Source organism: Trichechus manatus, unplaced genomic scaffold (genome assembly GCF_000243295.1).
Source record: "Trichechus manatus latirostris isolate Lorelei unplaced genomic scaffold, TriManLat1.0 scaffold00012, whole genome shotgun sequence".
Classification (NCBI taxonomy): domain Eukaryota; kingdom Metazoa; phylum Chordata; class Mammalia; order Sirenia; family Trichechidae; genus Trichechus; species Trichechus manatus.
The window spans coordinates 27,197,975-27,213,944 of NW_004443948.1; the positions used below are offsets into that span (position 1 = coordinate 27,197,975).

Consider the following 15,970-nt stretch of genomic DNA (forward strand, 5'->3'; position numbering starts at 1 on the left):
GATCTGGAACCGAACCTGCAATATCTTCGAGATATGCTTGTATACTTATCCTTAGCTCTTTGTCTCCTGAATCAAAAGAAAAGGGGTATCTTCTGTCCAAAGCTAATTTCTTCTACTTTTTTAAATATTTTGTTGTGTTTTAGGTGAAAGTTGATAGAGCAAATTCGTTTCCCATTCAACAAATTGTACACAAAGTGTTCCATGACGTTGGTTGCGATTCCCACATTGTGTCAACGCTCCCCGATTTTGGCCCTGGGTTCCCCCTTTCCTTTAGTCTGGTTTTCCTACCCCTTCCTGCCTTCTTATCTATGCTTTTGGGCAAATGTTGCCCTTTTGATATTTTATAATTGTTTGTTCTAGGGCGCACATTATTTTTGTGTGTTATTGTTTATTTTATAGGCCTGTCTATTGCTTGGCTGAAAGGTGGTTTCTGGGAATGGCTACAGTTCCAAGTCAGAGGGGTGTAATAGACCCATAGTGTTGGGGGTTCCTTCAGTCTCTATCAGGCCAGTAAGTCTGTTTTTGTTTTTGTTTTTTAATTAATTTGATTTTTTTGTTCTACATTTTTTCCTCCCGCTCTGTCTGTGACCCTCTATTGTGATCCTGGTCAGAGAGGTCAGTAGTGGTAGCCGGGCACCATGTAGTTCTTCTGGTCTCAGGGTCATGTAGGCTGGGTTCATGTGGTCTGTTAGTGCTTCAGACTAATTGCACCCTTGAGTCTCTGGTTTTCTTCACTCTCCTTTACTCTGCACAGGAAGAGACCACTAGTTGTATCTTAGTTGGCCACTTGCAAGCTTTTAAGACCCCAGACGCTACTCACCTAGGTAGGATGTAGAACATTGTTTTTATGCACTATGTTATGCCAGTTGACATGGATAGTCCCCCGAGGCTGTGGTCCTTCACCTTCAAGCCTAGTATCTTACTCCCAGGAGGTGTTTGGTTGTGCATAAGAAGTTTCCACGGCTGTGCTCCTTGTATGACAAAGCTAATTTCTTACCTGTGCTCTTGATCCTCTTCTTCCAGTCTCCTTGGATCCTTTGCTCCAGCAGTTGCCTGTTCTCTCATAGATCTCCAACTTATTTTCAATACCAACTCTTTCACCACAGGCTATAAACATGCTTAAGCCTCTACAGTTTAAGTGTGAGGGGCGGGGAACCCACCATAATCCTGCAACCAAATTTCTCAACACTGTTGTCTACATGTATTATCTCCATTTTCTTCCTGATGATTCAACACACTGCAAACTGCACCTTTCCCATGCTGTTGAAATTGCTATCACTGCATCACCAATAATTTGCTAATTCCTAAATCCAATGCTTACTTTCAGTCAGCATCTTTCTTGACCTCTCTTGACTCGGGGGACTATCTACGTCAATTCACCTCATCAGAGGTTGTTGACATTCTCTCCTTGAAGTCTGTCCATCCTTGACTTCCATGACATCATTCTCCTCTAGTTTTTCTCTTATTTCCCTGACTGCCTCTTCTCAAATCCCCTACATGGTTTCCTCTTGGACTTTTTGGGTCTTATTCTACACCAGTGTTTCATTCTCTAAATAATATACCCCCTGAGAGAGTCACAATGCTCCCTAGCATGTCAAAGGTTCCATTAAGTCCTGCAGTAGAGAACTTCAGATGAATGGGGAGGTGCAATAAGTCCTGCAATAGAATGAAGGAAAATGCTAAGACTCCTACGTTTAGTGACTGAACAGATATGAGTACCACCAACCAAGAAAAGGGAATGAAAACAAGAGAATAGGTCTGAGACTTTAACTTAGGACAGATTATTTTGGGATGTATTTGTGGGAATTCTATGGAGCCCTGGTTGTGCAGTGATTAAAGCAATCGACTGCTAAACGAAAGGTCGGCAGTTTGAAACCACCAGGGGCTTTGAGGATGAAAGATGTGACAGTCTGATTCCATAGAGATTTACAGCCTTGGAAACCCTATGGGGTCTCTATGAGTTGGAATGGACTCGATGGCAGTGGGTTTGGGTCTGTAGGAACTCTAGAAGGAAATTAAGAAGTTCAAAATTTGGATGTGAACACAAAAGATTACATGCTATTTATATAAAAATCTAGAAAATGCAAGCTAATCTATAGTGACAAAGGGATTGGTGGGAGGAATGGATGGTAAAAGGGCATAAGGAAATGTCCTGTGTCTTGCTTGTGGTGGCAGTTCTATGAGTGTATACATGAGTTGTACACTTTTAATCGATGCAGTTTATCATATGTAGATGTACTTGAATTTTTAAAAATTGGACCTGGAGAGATATTATTGCCCATTCATGTATGGAAACCACTAGCATTATATCATAATTGAAACTGTGCACTCACAGGAAAACACCCAAGGAAAGCATGGAGAATGGGAGAAACAAATGCCAAGGGGTGCTGGTCCTGTTGCTGTTGGGTGCTGTCTAGTCTTGTCCAACTCATAGTGACCCTAAATGACAAAATGAAACTTCCCTGTAGGGTTTTGCAAGCTGTAATCTTTATGGCAGCAGATTGCTAGGTCTTTCTCCCGCAGAGATGCTGGGTGGGTTTGAACCACCAACCTTTCTGTTTGGACCACCAGGGCAAGGAGCCCTAGGAAATGGTAACATTCACTGGATGGACTGAGGGAGAGGACAGAGGAAAGAAGCATCAGAGACACAAATCAGGAGAGAGTGGTGTCACAAAAGCCATGAAATGTGACTAGTCATAGAAGTCTATTTAATTGTATCAGAGTGGATTGGAGAAGAAAGTGTTATGGGCAGTCTGGAGTGGTACCGAGAGTTTTCACAGGGAAGCTTAGAGGTATTGAGACTTGAGAGGAACCTTGAAGGTTGGAAAACATTTTAATGGAGAGGAGACAATTGCTTTTGCTCCTGCCCACACCTCCCCTACAAGAGAAGACTGTGTGGAAAAAGATAAGGAAGACTAAATAAATGTGTCCTTTGTCCTTGAGAAGATAGATGTAGCTCTGAAGAGGGTGTTTGTTAAGATTTAAGGAGGAGCGATTGAACATGTAAGGTTGTTCTAGATGAGCATTCTCAGAACATAATTGACTATGGAACATATTTTTTAATCACAGTGTATTCCTGGAGCTCCCAAAGAAACCTCTGAGATACAATGCACACTTGCATTAGACACCAAAAAATTAATCTGTTACTGTAGATAGATCAAAATTTGATTATGATGCTGTTTTAAATTGTATATCAAAACTTAAAAAAAAGCAGATAATTTTATTTTAAAAAGTAAAATCTCTCACTTTGTTATTAAAATTAGAATATTTTTTTATTAAACTTTTAATTTTATAATGACAAAGTTTTTTTTAAAAACAATGATTTGTGGCTTTTTAAAATCATATTTTAGGTTACTACTCAGAAAGGCATTTCTGAGTTGACGCCTTTCATTTGTGGCATTAAGTATATTCATATACTTAATTTTTTGTAGCAAAATATGAAAATTGATTCTCCATAGTGATGTTGTGATAAACTAAATATTTTTAGTTTCAAAATTGGCTGCTTCAGAATCTTTCATTGTTTAATCTGTGTAGCCCATCCCCCAATTTTAAAAAAGTAAAGGTGTGTAGCTCTTTATATTCCATACTATCTTCTCTACGATTAATTTCATGTCCATTCATTTAGCAAATAGTTATTGAGTATGTTCTCGTATCAAGCATTGTTCTTGACCCTTGGAATCATCGGTAAAGAAAATAAAGCTCATTGCCCTCAATGCATACACACATCATACAGTATGTTAGGAGCTAATAAGTGCTGTGGAGAAAAGAAAAATCAAAACAGGATAAAGGGAATCAGGAGTGGAGAAGGAAAGGTTGGGTGAAGATGGGGTTGGGATGTAAAATAGATTAGAGTAGACCTCATTAAAGAATGTCATGTGAGCAAAGACTTGAAGAAGTGAGGGCGTTAGGAGACATCTGAAGGAAGAGTCTTCCAGGCAGAGAAACAGCCAGAGCCTGGTCCATTTAAGGAGGAACAAGATGGCCATTGTCTCTAGAGCAGAGGGAGAGGGAGAATAGAAGAAGGGAGATTTCAAAGGCACTGGGGGCCAGATCTTGTAGGGCTTTCTAGGCCAATGTAAGGACTTTTACCTTTATGGGGTGGGGGGTGATGGGGATAGGGATAGGTATAAGGATGGGGGTGAATGCCAAGGTTTTGACCCAGAGTGACTTAGCTTTTTAAAGGATCACTTTTAGGGAGGGAATGTGTTGAGCTTAAATTCTGGAAGAGCAGAGTAGAAGCAGAAGACCAATCAGAAGACTATAACGTTATCCAGACAAGAAATGATGGTGGCTCAGACCAGGGTCAGGTGATAGAAACAATGCCAGAGATCGCATGATAGAATTTTGTAAGACCGACGACTTCTTCATTGCAAATACCATTTTTCGCCAACATATAGCAGTCAATTGGATGTGTAGGACCAGTTTTAAAATAGAAGAGTGAGTCAGAGAACTATCTTTACCAAAGAAGAAGGGAATTATAGTCCTTCAATGTAGAGTACCTAAGAAATCAGGGTAACTAATTTCCTCCCTGACAGTTGTAAAATATGACAGTTAAGCAATGCCAGACCATTGTTTCCATGTTCTGCACTTCAAACTAAATGGGTCTTTTTCCTTTGGCTTCCTGAAGACTAATTAAAGGAAAAATAAGCTGGAATGGTTTCCCTTAGTTTTCAAATCACTTCTGTAAGCATTTGTGGTCATAGAATATAATTAATAACACATGTATGAAATGTAGAGGCTAAAGTTTCTATGTGTTGTCATCCAGCAGGAGAGTTGAGAAAGAAAATTCGGATGAGTCTCATATTTTAAGAATTTAAGAAGCTTGAGAGAGAGAGAGCTAAGTCTCCAATATAAGCAGCTGGTCATCTAAACTCTTTAGTGTTTTAAGAGTTAAATGATCAGACAGTGACCCAAGGAGACCACATTCTTTTTCCCAGGTTTGTGGGTGGCCAAATCTAGGAAGCCAAATAAATTCATTAATAAGGAGAAGCTCATAATTGTGTGCAGGCCTGGATGTCAGCTAGGACCTTCTTTAAGGAAAATAATACAAAAATACCTTACTCTTGTAGATTTTACAAAATGTGCACACATTGCTAGGTGTTCCCCCTCTTCACCAGGGCCTTGGGATGTGTTTGTGCAAGTAGGAGTCCTAAAGCTTACTTCTCATTAAATTCCTGGTCAACGATCTGTCTCCTTTTATGTGCCTATTCATTGTATTTCATAAATCTTCTAATTCAGAAAGAGATTGAAAGCATTAGCAGTGCTATCTTCATTTGAGAGATACGAAGGTAACCTCATTTGTAGATTATAAAGTTAACAGATTGGTGGTATTAGGAAATCTCTTTGACACTTCTCCATGCCTATCCATGCAAAGACGATTTATAGTCATAACTCCAGGCCTGTGTTTTTAAAAAGTGAGAATATTTGACATGTTATGCTGTTTCCTGAAACTCACTCAGTAAGGCCAACAAGTAAAACAGGGAAGGTATGAGAAAGTTTAAAACCATACCAAACTTTCACATAGGGTGGGAAAGGGAGGGAGTTTCATAGGTGGTAGACGTCTATCTTCCTATGTACATCACTTAATTGGTTTTATAAATATCAAATGACTATCAAATAACAATTTCATTATCCTCTGCCTCCAAAGAAAACAATAAACCAGTTGCCGCTGAGTTGACTCCGATTCATGGCAGCCCCACGTGTTGCAGAGAAGAACTGAGCTCTCATAGGATTTTCAGTGGCTGATTTTTCAGAAGTAGATGGCCAGGCCTTTCTTTCGAGGCAAATCTGGGTGGACTCAAACCTTCAGCCTTTAGGCTAGTAGTCAAGTGCATTAACCGTTTGCACCACCCAGGGACTCCTGCCCCTGAAGGGCTCCTGAGTAATCTGTGTGTATAAATTGTTAGGACATTCTGTTCGGGGATATCCGGGTTCTCACACCTTGGTGATTCAGAACCAGAATTCGCATCCTGGCTCCAGAAACTCAGTTTTATCTACTTGCCCACAGTTGATTAAACTCAGGAAAATGATACACAATGCTTGATCTCAAAAATTATTTGTTTGACAATGAATAACTTGTCAAATGTTCGTTTATAATGAGAAATGTTAACCACCAAATGCTGCTGGTGGATCTTGTTGTTAGATGCCATTGAGTCAGGTCCAACTCATTATGAACAGCAGAACGAAACACTGCCTGGTCCTGCGCCATCCTCACAATCGTTGCTATGTTTGAGCCCATTGTTACAGCCACTGTTTCAGTCTATCTCATTGGGGGTCTTCCTCTTTTTCATTGATCCTCTGCTTTACCAAGCATGATGTCCTCCTCCAGGGACTGGTCCCTCCTGATAACATGTCCAGAATGAGAAGTCTTGCCATCCACATTTCTAAGGAGCATTCTTGCCGTATGTCTTCCAAGACAGATTTGTTCATTCTTCTGGCAGTCCATGGTATATTCAATGTTCTTTGCCGACTCTATAATTCAAAGGCATCAATTCTTCTTCCGTCTTCCGTATTCATTGTCCAGCTTTTGAATGCATATGAGGTGACTGAAAATACCATGGTTGGGATTAGATGTGCCCTAGTCCTCAAAATGACATCTTTGCTTTTTGTTGCCCTAAAGAGGTCTTCTGCAGCAGATTTGCCCGATGCAATATGTCGTTTGACTTCTTGAGTGCTGCTTCCATGGGCGTTGATTGCGGATCCAAGTAAAATGAAATCCTTGACCACTTCAGTCTTTTCTCCATTTATCATGATGTTGCTTGTTACAAAAATACAGCCAAGAAACCCTGTGGAGCAGTTCTACTCTGTAACACGTGGGGTCGCCATGAGTTGGAATCAACTTGGCAGCAAAGAGTTCATTTGTTTGGGATTTTCTTATAACTTATACTTACAAACAATTTTATACCTAATGCTGAAACACCAGTATTCTCTCTTGCACTCCGATTATTAACCAGCAAAGAACAAGAGACATAAAACTTCAGTGCAGTATAATAAACGTACACAGTTTATTCAAATTAGTTTATTCACCGTTATCATTTGTCCATTAACACTATCTCTGTAATAATGGCAATTTGTTATAGACTCTGTGAGTAATATCTTTATGATCTAAAACTTGAAAATGCATGTGAAGCCCCCTGCAGTGTCAGGCAATGCTGTGTTTGGTGCCACTTTCTCCCAACTCCTTGCACTGAGTTGAGAGACCGAGAGAGGACTGTGGATCTCCACTGACTAGCTGCACATGCCCTGCTTTCTAGCGTTGTGACTTGAGCAAGCTACTTACTCTCAATCCTCATATCTGTCAAATGCAGATATTAACGCAGTGGAGTCACATCTTACTTAGATGTTAGGTTCTGAAGGGGAAAATTTACTCATAGTCAAGATCATCCTTAAATTCTTTAGGTGGTCATTAATTCACCAGGACATCAGCCACCGGTAGCTCTGAAGTCAAGCACATCTTTCATTTCTCCTTGTCCTTTTGTTGTGGCTTTCCTTTCCCTGAAAAGAGGATATCAATGTCTCATTAAGAGGAAGGGTCGGAATGTCTAGTTTGAGGGCCTAGAAAGCTCTCTCTATCTCTCTCCCCAACCCCCTAGATCTAGTTGAATTATAGTGAGATAGATGAGAATATTAATGCAACTCTTATTTCTTACCTCATTGGATTATTTTCTATCCATATAAATATTTACCCATAATAAATACTGGGTGGCATTATTATATTTGTTACTGCTAGCCCTGTGAAATTTTTTATATTTGTTAGTATAATAATTTTGTATCAGTGATTGTCAAACCCCATAGCTATTAATTTTATTTTTGAAACTATATGAAATAATTTATATTCATCAATTTTATAACTTGCTTTTATACACGGTATGGTCTGTCTGTACTTTTGTGTGTGTGTGTGTGTGTGTTTGGTGAAAGTTTACAGCACAAATTAGTTTTTCATTCAAAAATTTATATACAAACTGTTTTGTGACATTGGTTGCAATCCCCGAAATGTGTCAGCACTCTCCCCCTTTCTACCCCAGGTTCCCATTGTCCATTCGTCCAGGTTTCCTGTCCCTTCCTGCCTTCTCATCTTTGCTTTTGGGCAGGAGTTGCCCATTTGGTCCCGTATACTTGATTGAACTAAGAAACCTGTTCCTCACTTGTGTTATTGTTTGTTTTATAGGCCTGTCTAATCTTTGGCTGAAAGGCAGACTTTGGGAGTGACTTCAGTTCGAAGTTAGTCGAACGGTTCTGTACTTTAAAACAACAAACAAAAAAGTCTATAACATTTCAATTTTTGCTCATCTGTTTCAATTAAAAGTGTTAATTTAAACAACACTTTTATAGTAAATTAAAAAATTGTGGTAGTGAAAGTTAGTGTTCATTCTTACTTAAACCATGTCAGAGATTTTCTTTTTCTTTTTTTAATTGTGCTTGAGATCAAGGTTTACAGAGCAAATTAGTTTCTCATTGAATAATTAATATGCATGTTGTTTTGTGACCCCTTCTCAACTTTGGGGTCCCCGTTACCAGCTTTCCTGTCCCCTCCTGCCTTCTCGTCCTTGCCCCTAGACTGGTGTGCCCATTAAGTCTCATTTTGTTTTATGGGCCTGTCTAATCTTTGGCTGAAGGGAAACCAGAGTATTTTAGATGAGTAACATGGACTACAAGGACTTAAAGGTGGAGGGTGGTCAGACAGGAAACCACAAAAGGTTTCATTTGACTGAATTACTTGACTTAGTGTTGTTAGCAATTTAATGGAAATAATCGTCTCTTAACCTCATTTTCTAAACTTCTGCCAGTGATTTTGGAACGTATCCATAACTATTAAAGATGTTTTGTAGCTAACTTTAAAACAATTGTTGGCCTCAACCAGCAGGCCAGCTTGACAGCTTTCTGTTTATTTTACTATTTAATTTATTCTGGACTTGTGAAGAAAAAACGAAAATCAGTTCAAGAAAACAGTGAACTATTCCTAACATCTGTTAACAAAATATTGATATAAAATTCAATATTTTGTTTTAATAAAAAGAGTTATTAAGTTCAAGTTAAAAAATCTAATAGAATTCTAAGACTAGAAGACTGAAACAAGGTAGAAATCTTAATAAACAAACAGTATTTTTAAAGATTCAGAACTTTGGAGACATATGTTCCTGTTTAAATAAGTTCAAATGACCACACATTTTAAATATTTTCACTTAACGTAAAACAAACCTGAAAGTAAATAGAATTATAGAAAGCAAGGCTTAACATCACAGAGATAAGTATTCAGCTACCACAAAATATTACTTATTTATTAATTTATTATAAATAACCCCTTTTCTTTATAATTCTTTTGCCTCCATAGTTTTGCCAGTTCAACTAATCTTCTTTTTAGTGTCTGGGACACATTTTGTTCTGTTCAATAACAATTTATATAATTCATATATATACACACATGCATGCATACACACACACACATAAAATGTATGAGGAAATTAATAAACTTTCTAAAGTTAGCTGCTGTTACTTTTCATGGAACTTTTAAAGTGACTTTTGAAAAATTTAAAACTCTTACTCAAAGGAAGTTTTAGCAAGGAGAAAACTGAAATAGAGAAAGAGAAAAAGTGATTCAACCCAGTTACTAAATCTTCCAACCTCAGATTATACTAAAATTTGCCTCAAAAGAAAGGCCAAGCCTACTGAAGAAAATAAACATTCTCAGTCGGCAGTGTGCTGTTTGAAAAGTTCAAAGATATGATGATGTAGAGGGAACAAAGATCATCTTTTTCTGTTTTGTCCAGATTTTTCCTTCAACTGCTTTCCAGGGAATATGAATCTTCATTGTTTGGTCTAAAAAGTGTAGTAAAGTAGTTCAAAATCACAAGGATTGCCAGTCATAATTGGAGCTTCTCTGAGGGCACTAATTTACACATTGCTAAACGGGAAGAGAGAACTTTTCAAAGTTGACTACAAAGAAGTTTCACAGAATAATATTTTGGCATCAGAATCATTGGCAAAAATGTTCGAGGTTCATATCATTAAACGTAGTTGTAATGCAACAAGAACCGATGAGGTCCTGGTTTTTCCCTAGCTCTCTTGAGAGTATTCTGAAACTTTCACCTAAAGCGTAGTAAAAAGGAAACAAAAAAGAGGATTCTGGCTTGACCAGCTCAGGTCTTTCCTTCCTCTGCTCTCTGAAGATCTGGACTCTGCCTCCGGATTCTATAAAATAAAATTGGAGGGGAGAGGAGAAGCTGGAAGAGAAAGGTATGCTGGAAGTAGTAGGTTTTCAGAGTAATATGGAGAGAAAAGGAAGAACAACTGGTATGTTACAGAAGGGCATGGAAAAGGAGATTACAGAAGACTGCTTGGACCCTGTTAGGTGTTAAATTGTGTCCCCCAGAAAGATGTGTTGAAGTCCCAACCCCCAATAGCTATGAATATGACCCTGTTTGAAAATAGTGTCTTTGAAGATGTTAACATGTGTTCATACTGGAGTAGTGGGTCCTAATCCCATCTGAGAAGTAGCCTTATAAAAGAGAAGAATAGACACAGGGAAGACAGCCACGTGGAGACCTAGGCAGAGATTGGATTGATGCTTTCACAAGCCAAGGAATGCCTGGGGCTTCCCAAAGCTGGAAGAGACAGGGAAGGATTCTTCCCTAGAGTCTTTAGATGGGAGCATGGCCCTGCCGACACCATGAATTTGGACTTTTAGCCTCCAAACCTGTGAGAGAATAAATTTCTGTTGTTTTAAGCCAACCACCTTATGGTACTTTGTTAGAGCAGTCCTAGGAAATGAATAACAGATTCCTTTATGGTTTTTGAAATACACAGTCATAGTGTCTGTTCAGGCAACGTCCAACAGCATATACGTCTGTGACCCCATAGGGTTGTACATATAGACCCACGGACAACCTGTAGTTAAGAGCCAACCCCCATAAAGCCTGTTATATTAAAAATTTGAGGTACATACAATAGTTCGTAATAACGGGTGCTACTTTGCAATGCACATCAAAACATTATTATTATTACTGTATTATTATGTTAGAGATGTTTTAATGTATCTGGAAGGGTTTCTTTAACGTTTTTTATGCATAGACCCAAAACCCACTGCTGTCGAGTCAATTCTGCCTCATAGTGGCGCCATAGGGTTTCCAAGGCTGTAAATCTCTATGGAAGCAGATTACCATATTTTTCTCCCACAGAGCCACTGGTGCTATATATACTAAGACAAACATTTGACCAGCTGACATTGGATACGAACTGTACCTAACTGTTCCAACTTACATATACAAATTCAACATACAGACAGACTTAGGAATGGAACTCGTTCATAATCCGGGCACTGCCTGTATATAATATGGTGTTCGCACAATGTCCAAATCACACAATGTACTATTTCACAGAAAGTATCATGGAAGTTAAATGACACATGACTGTACAAGCAAAAGAGTTATTTGAAAATTACTTTTTGGTGGTCCTGACACTTTGTTACGACTATACCACATGGGTCTCTGCTTTATATGGGTATATTTATAGCTGCCACTGAAAAGGATCAATTCAGTCCTACATTCTTCACATAGATTCCAGGTTTTCCAGTTTCTCTAATGGAGATGTTTGCAATTTAGAGATAGAGAGCCTGAATAGTTGAACAGTATAGGACAGGGGAGCTAGACATTGAGGACACTGGACTGCTGAGGTTTTTAATTTCCCAATCAGATTTGTTGTCCAGCTTTTTAAGGGAGAGAGAGAAAGGAAGAAAAATGTCTCCAGAATAGCTAGCTCGTGTTCCTTAGGAATGATAAAGCCTAGCAATAGTGGAAGACTAATTTACACATGTAGATATACATATAGAGGAATAAATCAAAGAAAAGGCATCATGTCCTATAAAAGTTTTTTCTCTTCTTCCCCAAAGTATAAAAGGTCATCTTTCATAGTTCAGAAATTCTGATTTCAAAGGAGGTTTTGAAATCCTTGAACTCATGGTTCTTTGCTTTCCTTCAGTCTATTAATTTATTTCCATTCTTGGTTCTTGAAACCAGCCTAAGTCTAGGGCAGTTGCTCTCAACCAGGATTTATTTGAACCTCCTTCCACTGGCCCCCAAGGGACATTTGGCATGGGTGACCATGTGGATTGTGATGTTTTTCCTGTGATGGGAATTGTAGGAGGAGAACAAAGGCTGAGGCTGATGAGTTCATGGTTCCTGTGGGAAATGGAGATGTCCAGCAGAAAGAAGGATTTATGGATTTAATCTCAGGAGAGAGATTAGAGCTGGAGATACGGATTTAGGAGTTTTCAATAGATGGTAATTAAGTGGTAGTTGGGAAATGGCAAATAAATGGTAGTTGAGTAATGAGAGTGAATCAAGTCAGAAAGCAATGTGCTGATGTGGAATCTATGGGCAGAACAAGGACGAGGAAGAACCCACAGAGGAGACAGAATGAAGCACCAAGCTCAGAAAGGAAGGATGAAGAGTAGGGGAGAGTCATAGAATCCGAGGAAACCAACAGAGTCAGATGTCATAGAGAGGTCAAGTAAGATAGACTGAACAGTGTGTATTAGATTTGGCAACAAATATGTCATTTTTGCCTTGGTGAAAACAGGGTCAGTAGATCATATGAAGGCAGAAGACAGATGTTAGCACAAGTAGCAAAATATAATTTCTAGGAAATTGTAGAAACATATGTTCAAGAAATAACCTTTGCTAGATTTTCATGTTCGATGTAATTTGGTCTTTTGTTATTTCATATATGATTTTTTGGGGTCAATAATTCAGGATGGCAGTTGAGTTGTTTTGCTAAATCCTTTACTCAAAATGACCAGCAAGAATTCTTTGCGTTATTCTGATTTTGAAATAATTAACACTGATCCAACATTTAACACTGATCCAACATTGTATGCTTACAACACTTTCCCAAAAGAATTTCTTGCCTTAAGGAATCCTTCATCAGTATGAGTTTGACGTGACCCCATTTACTGGACTTTTCTCATTTGTATACAATAAAGAGTAGATTCATTCATTTGTTCAGCAGACATTTATTGAGTCCTTCCTTTATGCCGGGGACTGTTCTAGGCATGCAGACAATATCAGAGAATAAAACATACAAAAATTCTTGCCCTTGTGGCATTTATATTTTAGAGATGCATACTTATGAGAAATTAATATTTGAATTATTTTTAAACATTGTCACTAAACTGGACTACAGAATGACGTCCATTAAGAGAAATCACACAAAGTGATACATATCCAAGATTGAAGTAGAAGTTTTAATCCTGGGTCTACTTTCTTCTTTAAGTCGTAATAACTTATTGAACACATGATAAATTCATTGAACACTGAATTTTATTCAATTAAAAAAAGTATGTGAAATGGATTTCCTTTTTAAAATGGAAATTTCTTATAAGTTTAAGGTAGTGATGATGATGATATTATTATTAGTAACAGTGGTATTATCATCATCTTCATCATCGTTGTATAATTACTGGATCACATTAGCCACCACAGTCAATCAGTTGTTTGAATCCTATAGACCAGTCCTGGAAAATCATTGAAATGTTTTGGGGAAAAAATATGAAGATGTTTTACTTGGGTTTTTCTATCATTGTGACTCTGTATACAGACTTTATATCCATTATAGAGAATATTTCATAGTCAGAAGTATGAGAAATGACTCATTTCTATATGATACAGGCATAGTCAGGGATAAGTTACTAAAGCAATTTGTACCCTTGAATAAAGCACTAAAAATGATTAGTTTTTATTTTGGTGGCAGTACCTTGTGACACTGGAGTCCCTGGGTTGTGCAAATGATTAACGCATCTGGCTGCTAACCGAAAAGTTGGAGGTTTGAGGCTATCCAGAGGCACCTCAGAAGAAAGTCCTGGTGATCTGTTGTTGTTGGGTGCCATCGATCGGTTCCAACTCATAGTGACCCTGTATACAACAGAACGAAACACTGCCCAGTACTGTGCCATCCTCACAGTCATTTATGCTTGAGCCCATTGGTGCAGCCACTGTGTCAGTCCATCTCCTTGAGGGTCTTCCTCATTTTTGCTGACCCTTTACCGAGCACGGTGTCCTTCTCCAGGGACTGGTCCTTCCGAGTAATATGCACAAAGTGCGTGAGACAAAGTCTCCCCATCCTCGCTTCTGAGGAGCATTCTGGCTATACTTCTTTCAATTCAGATGTGTTTGTTCTTCTGGCCGTCCATGGTATATTCAATATTCTTCATCAACGCCATAATTCAAAGCATCAATTCTTCTTTGGTCTTCCTTATTCATTGTCCAGCTTTCGCATGCATATGAGGCGATTGAAAATACCATGGCTTGGGTCAGGTGCACCTTAGTCCTCAAAGTGACATCTATGCTTTTGAACATTTTAAAGAAATCTTTTGCAGCAGATTTGCCCAGTGCAGTACACTGTTTGCTTTCCTGGCAACCCAGGTCTGAAACATCATCCGTAGAAAACCCTACAGAGCACAGCTCTGCTCCGACACACGGGGCCTCCATGCGTTGGAGTCGACCCAGCAGCAACTGGTTGGCTGGTTTTTTCCCATGATGCTGGACTGCATATCAAGCTGAATTAAGGACACGAGCTCTTCTTTCTCGACCCTACACGTGCAGAGTAGAACTGCTACACAGGGTTTTCAAGGCTGTGACCTTCTAGAAGCAGATTGCCAGGCCTGTCTTCCAAAGTGCTTCTGGGTAGGTTCAAACTGCCAACCGTTTGGCTAGGTGTTGAGCGTTTAACTGTTTGCACCACCCAGGGACTCCTGTGCTGTCTGTACTGGAATCAAATAAATTCGTTGGTTCTAATTTAGGAAACGCTTAAAGACCAAAACCACGAGAGAGAAGGGTGGAAGAGGCAGGTGTGGTTTGGTTTTGCTTTTTGTATTTTGGTACTTGAAAATAGACATTTTATGGATTGTGTAAAACTGTCACCAGACTTTGTTGTGGTGGTTGATTGGTTAGGCCAGTTGATGTTGTGTCCCATTCAAACATTTGAAAATGGACTTTTATACTATTTTAATTACTCCTGTCTGATTTATTCTTTCAGATCATAAGGTCTATGGAGTTTCTGCCCCGAAAGACCAAGTAGTTACAGCAATAGAGTACCAAGGTATAGTATCTTACTGAATTTCACTGACTGTACTGTTTAAGTAACTCCCAAGGATGACATATGTGATATTATCTTCCCGGGACTTCTATTCGTCGAGTTCTCTCTCAGCTCACACTGACTCCTCTGCCTCTGCCTGCAATAGCCCTCCATGCCCTTTCCATTTCGAGAACTCTTAGTCAAGAGTCATCTCTCTGCTCGGTGGAAATTTTAGGCATTCAGATGAAAGACCAGACGCACGGAGAAGGTTTCTTATTACGTAAATTGTCAGCCACAAAGCAAATCTAATTTATGAAACTGGAAGATGGGGATCTTTAAAAGTTTCTAGTCAGCGAGGTCTGATACATGGAAATTAACACTGCAAAACCCATGGTACAGATTTAAGTGGCCTCTTTTAGTGACTGTTTTGTTACTTATTTTAGTTTTAAAAAATATTTATAAGGGCTTTAATATGTTTATTTCAAACATTGACTACCTACTGCTATTTTTCCATAGGATCTTTGATCTAGAACACAGTTAATACTAGGCAACCAGAATTACTTTTCTTAAATGTGACACTTGTTTAAACCAGAGATTGGGAGCATTTACAAAACAGATCCCAAGTGTCTGATCCCTCTTCTTCTGGAGTATCTTAGTTTCTTGGAGTCAAAGAGAAATATGTTTGAAGGAAAGAAAGAAAGAAAAAAGAAGGGGACAAGGGTTAGAGAAATTCTATGAGTTATCTATACGGTACCTATACAGTGCTTACAATAGTTCCTGGCATATAAGGAGTGTTATATGTGTATGTTAAGTAAAAATATACTATAATCAGAATCAACCCATCATTCAAAACTCTCAGTCTTAAGTAACAAATCATTTAAACAATTATTTAAGTTCATCAGAT

General features: G+C 38.6%; 1 protein-coding gene across 1 annotated transcript in view; it reads left to right on the plus strand.

Moving 5' to 3' along the window:
- Positions 1–15,970, plus strand: part of JAM2 (junctional adhesion molecule 2) — a 78,099-nt gene that overhangs the window by 23,299 nt on the left and 38,830 nt on the right. The window contains exon 3 of the mRNA XM_023726675.1: positions 15,028–15,090. Within this exon, the coding sequence (XP_023582443.1) occupies positions 15,028–15,090 (63 nt within the window). The remainder of the gene's footprint in view (positions 1–15,027; positions 15,091–15,970) is intronic.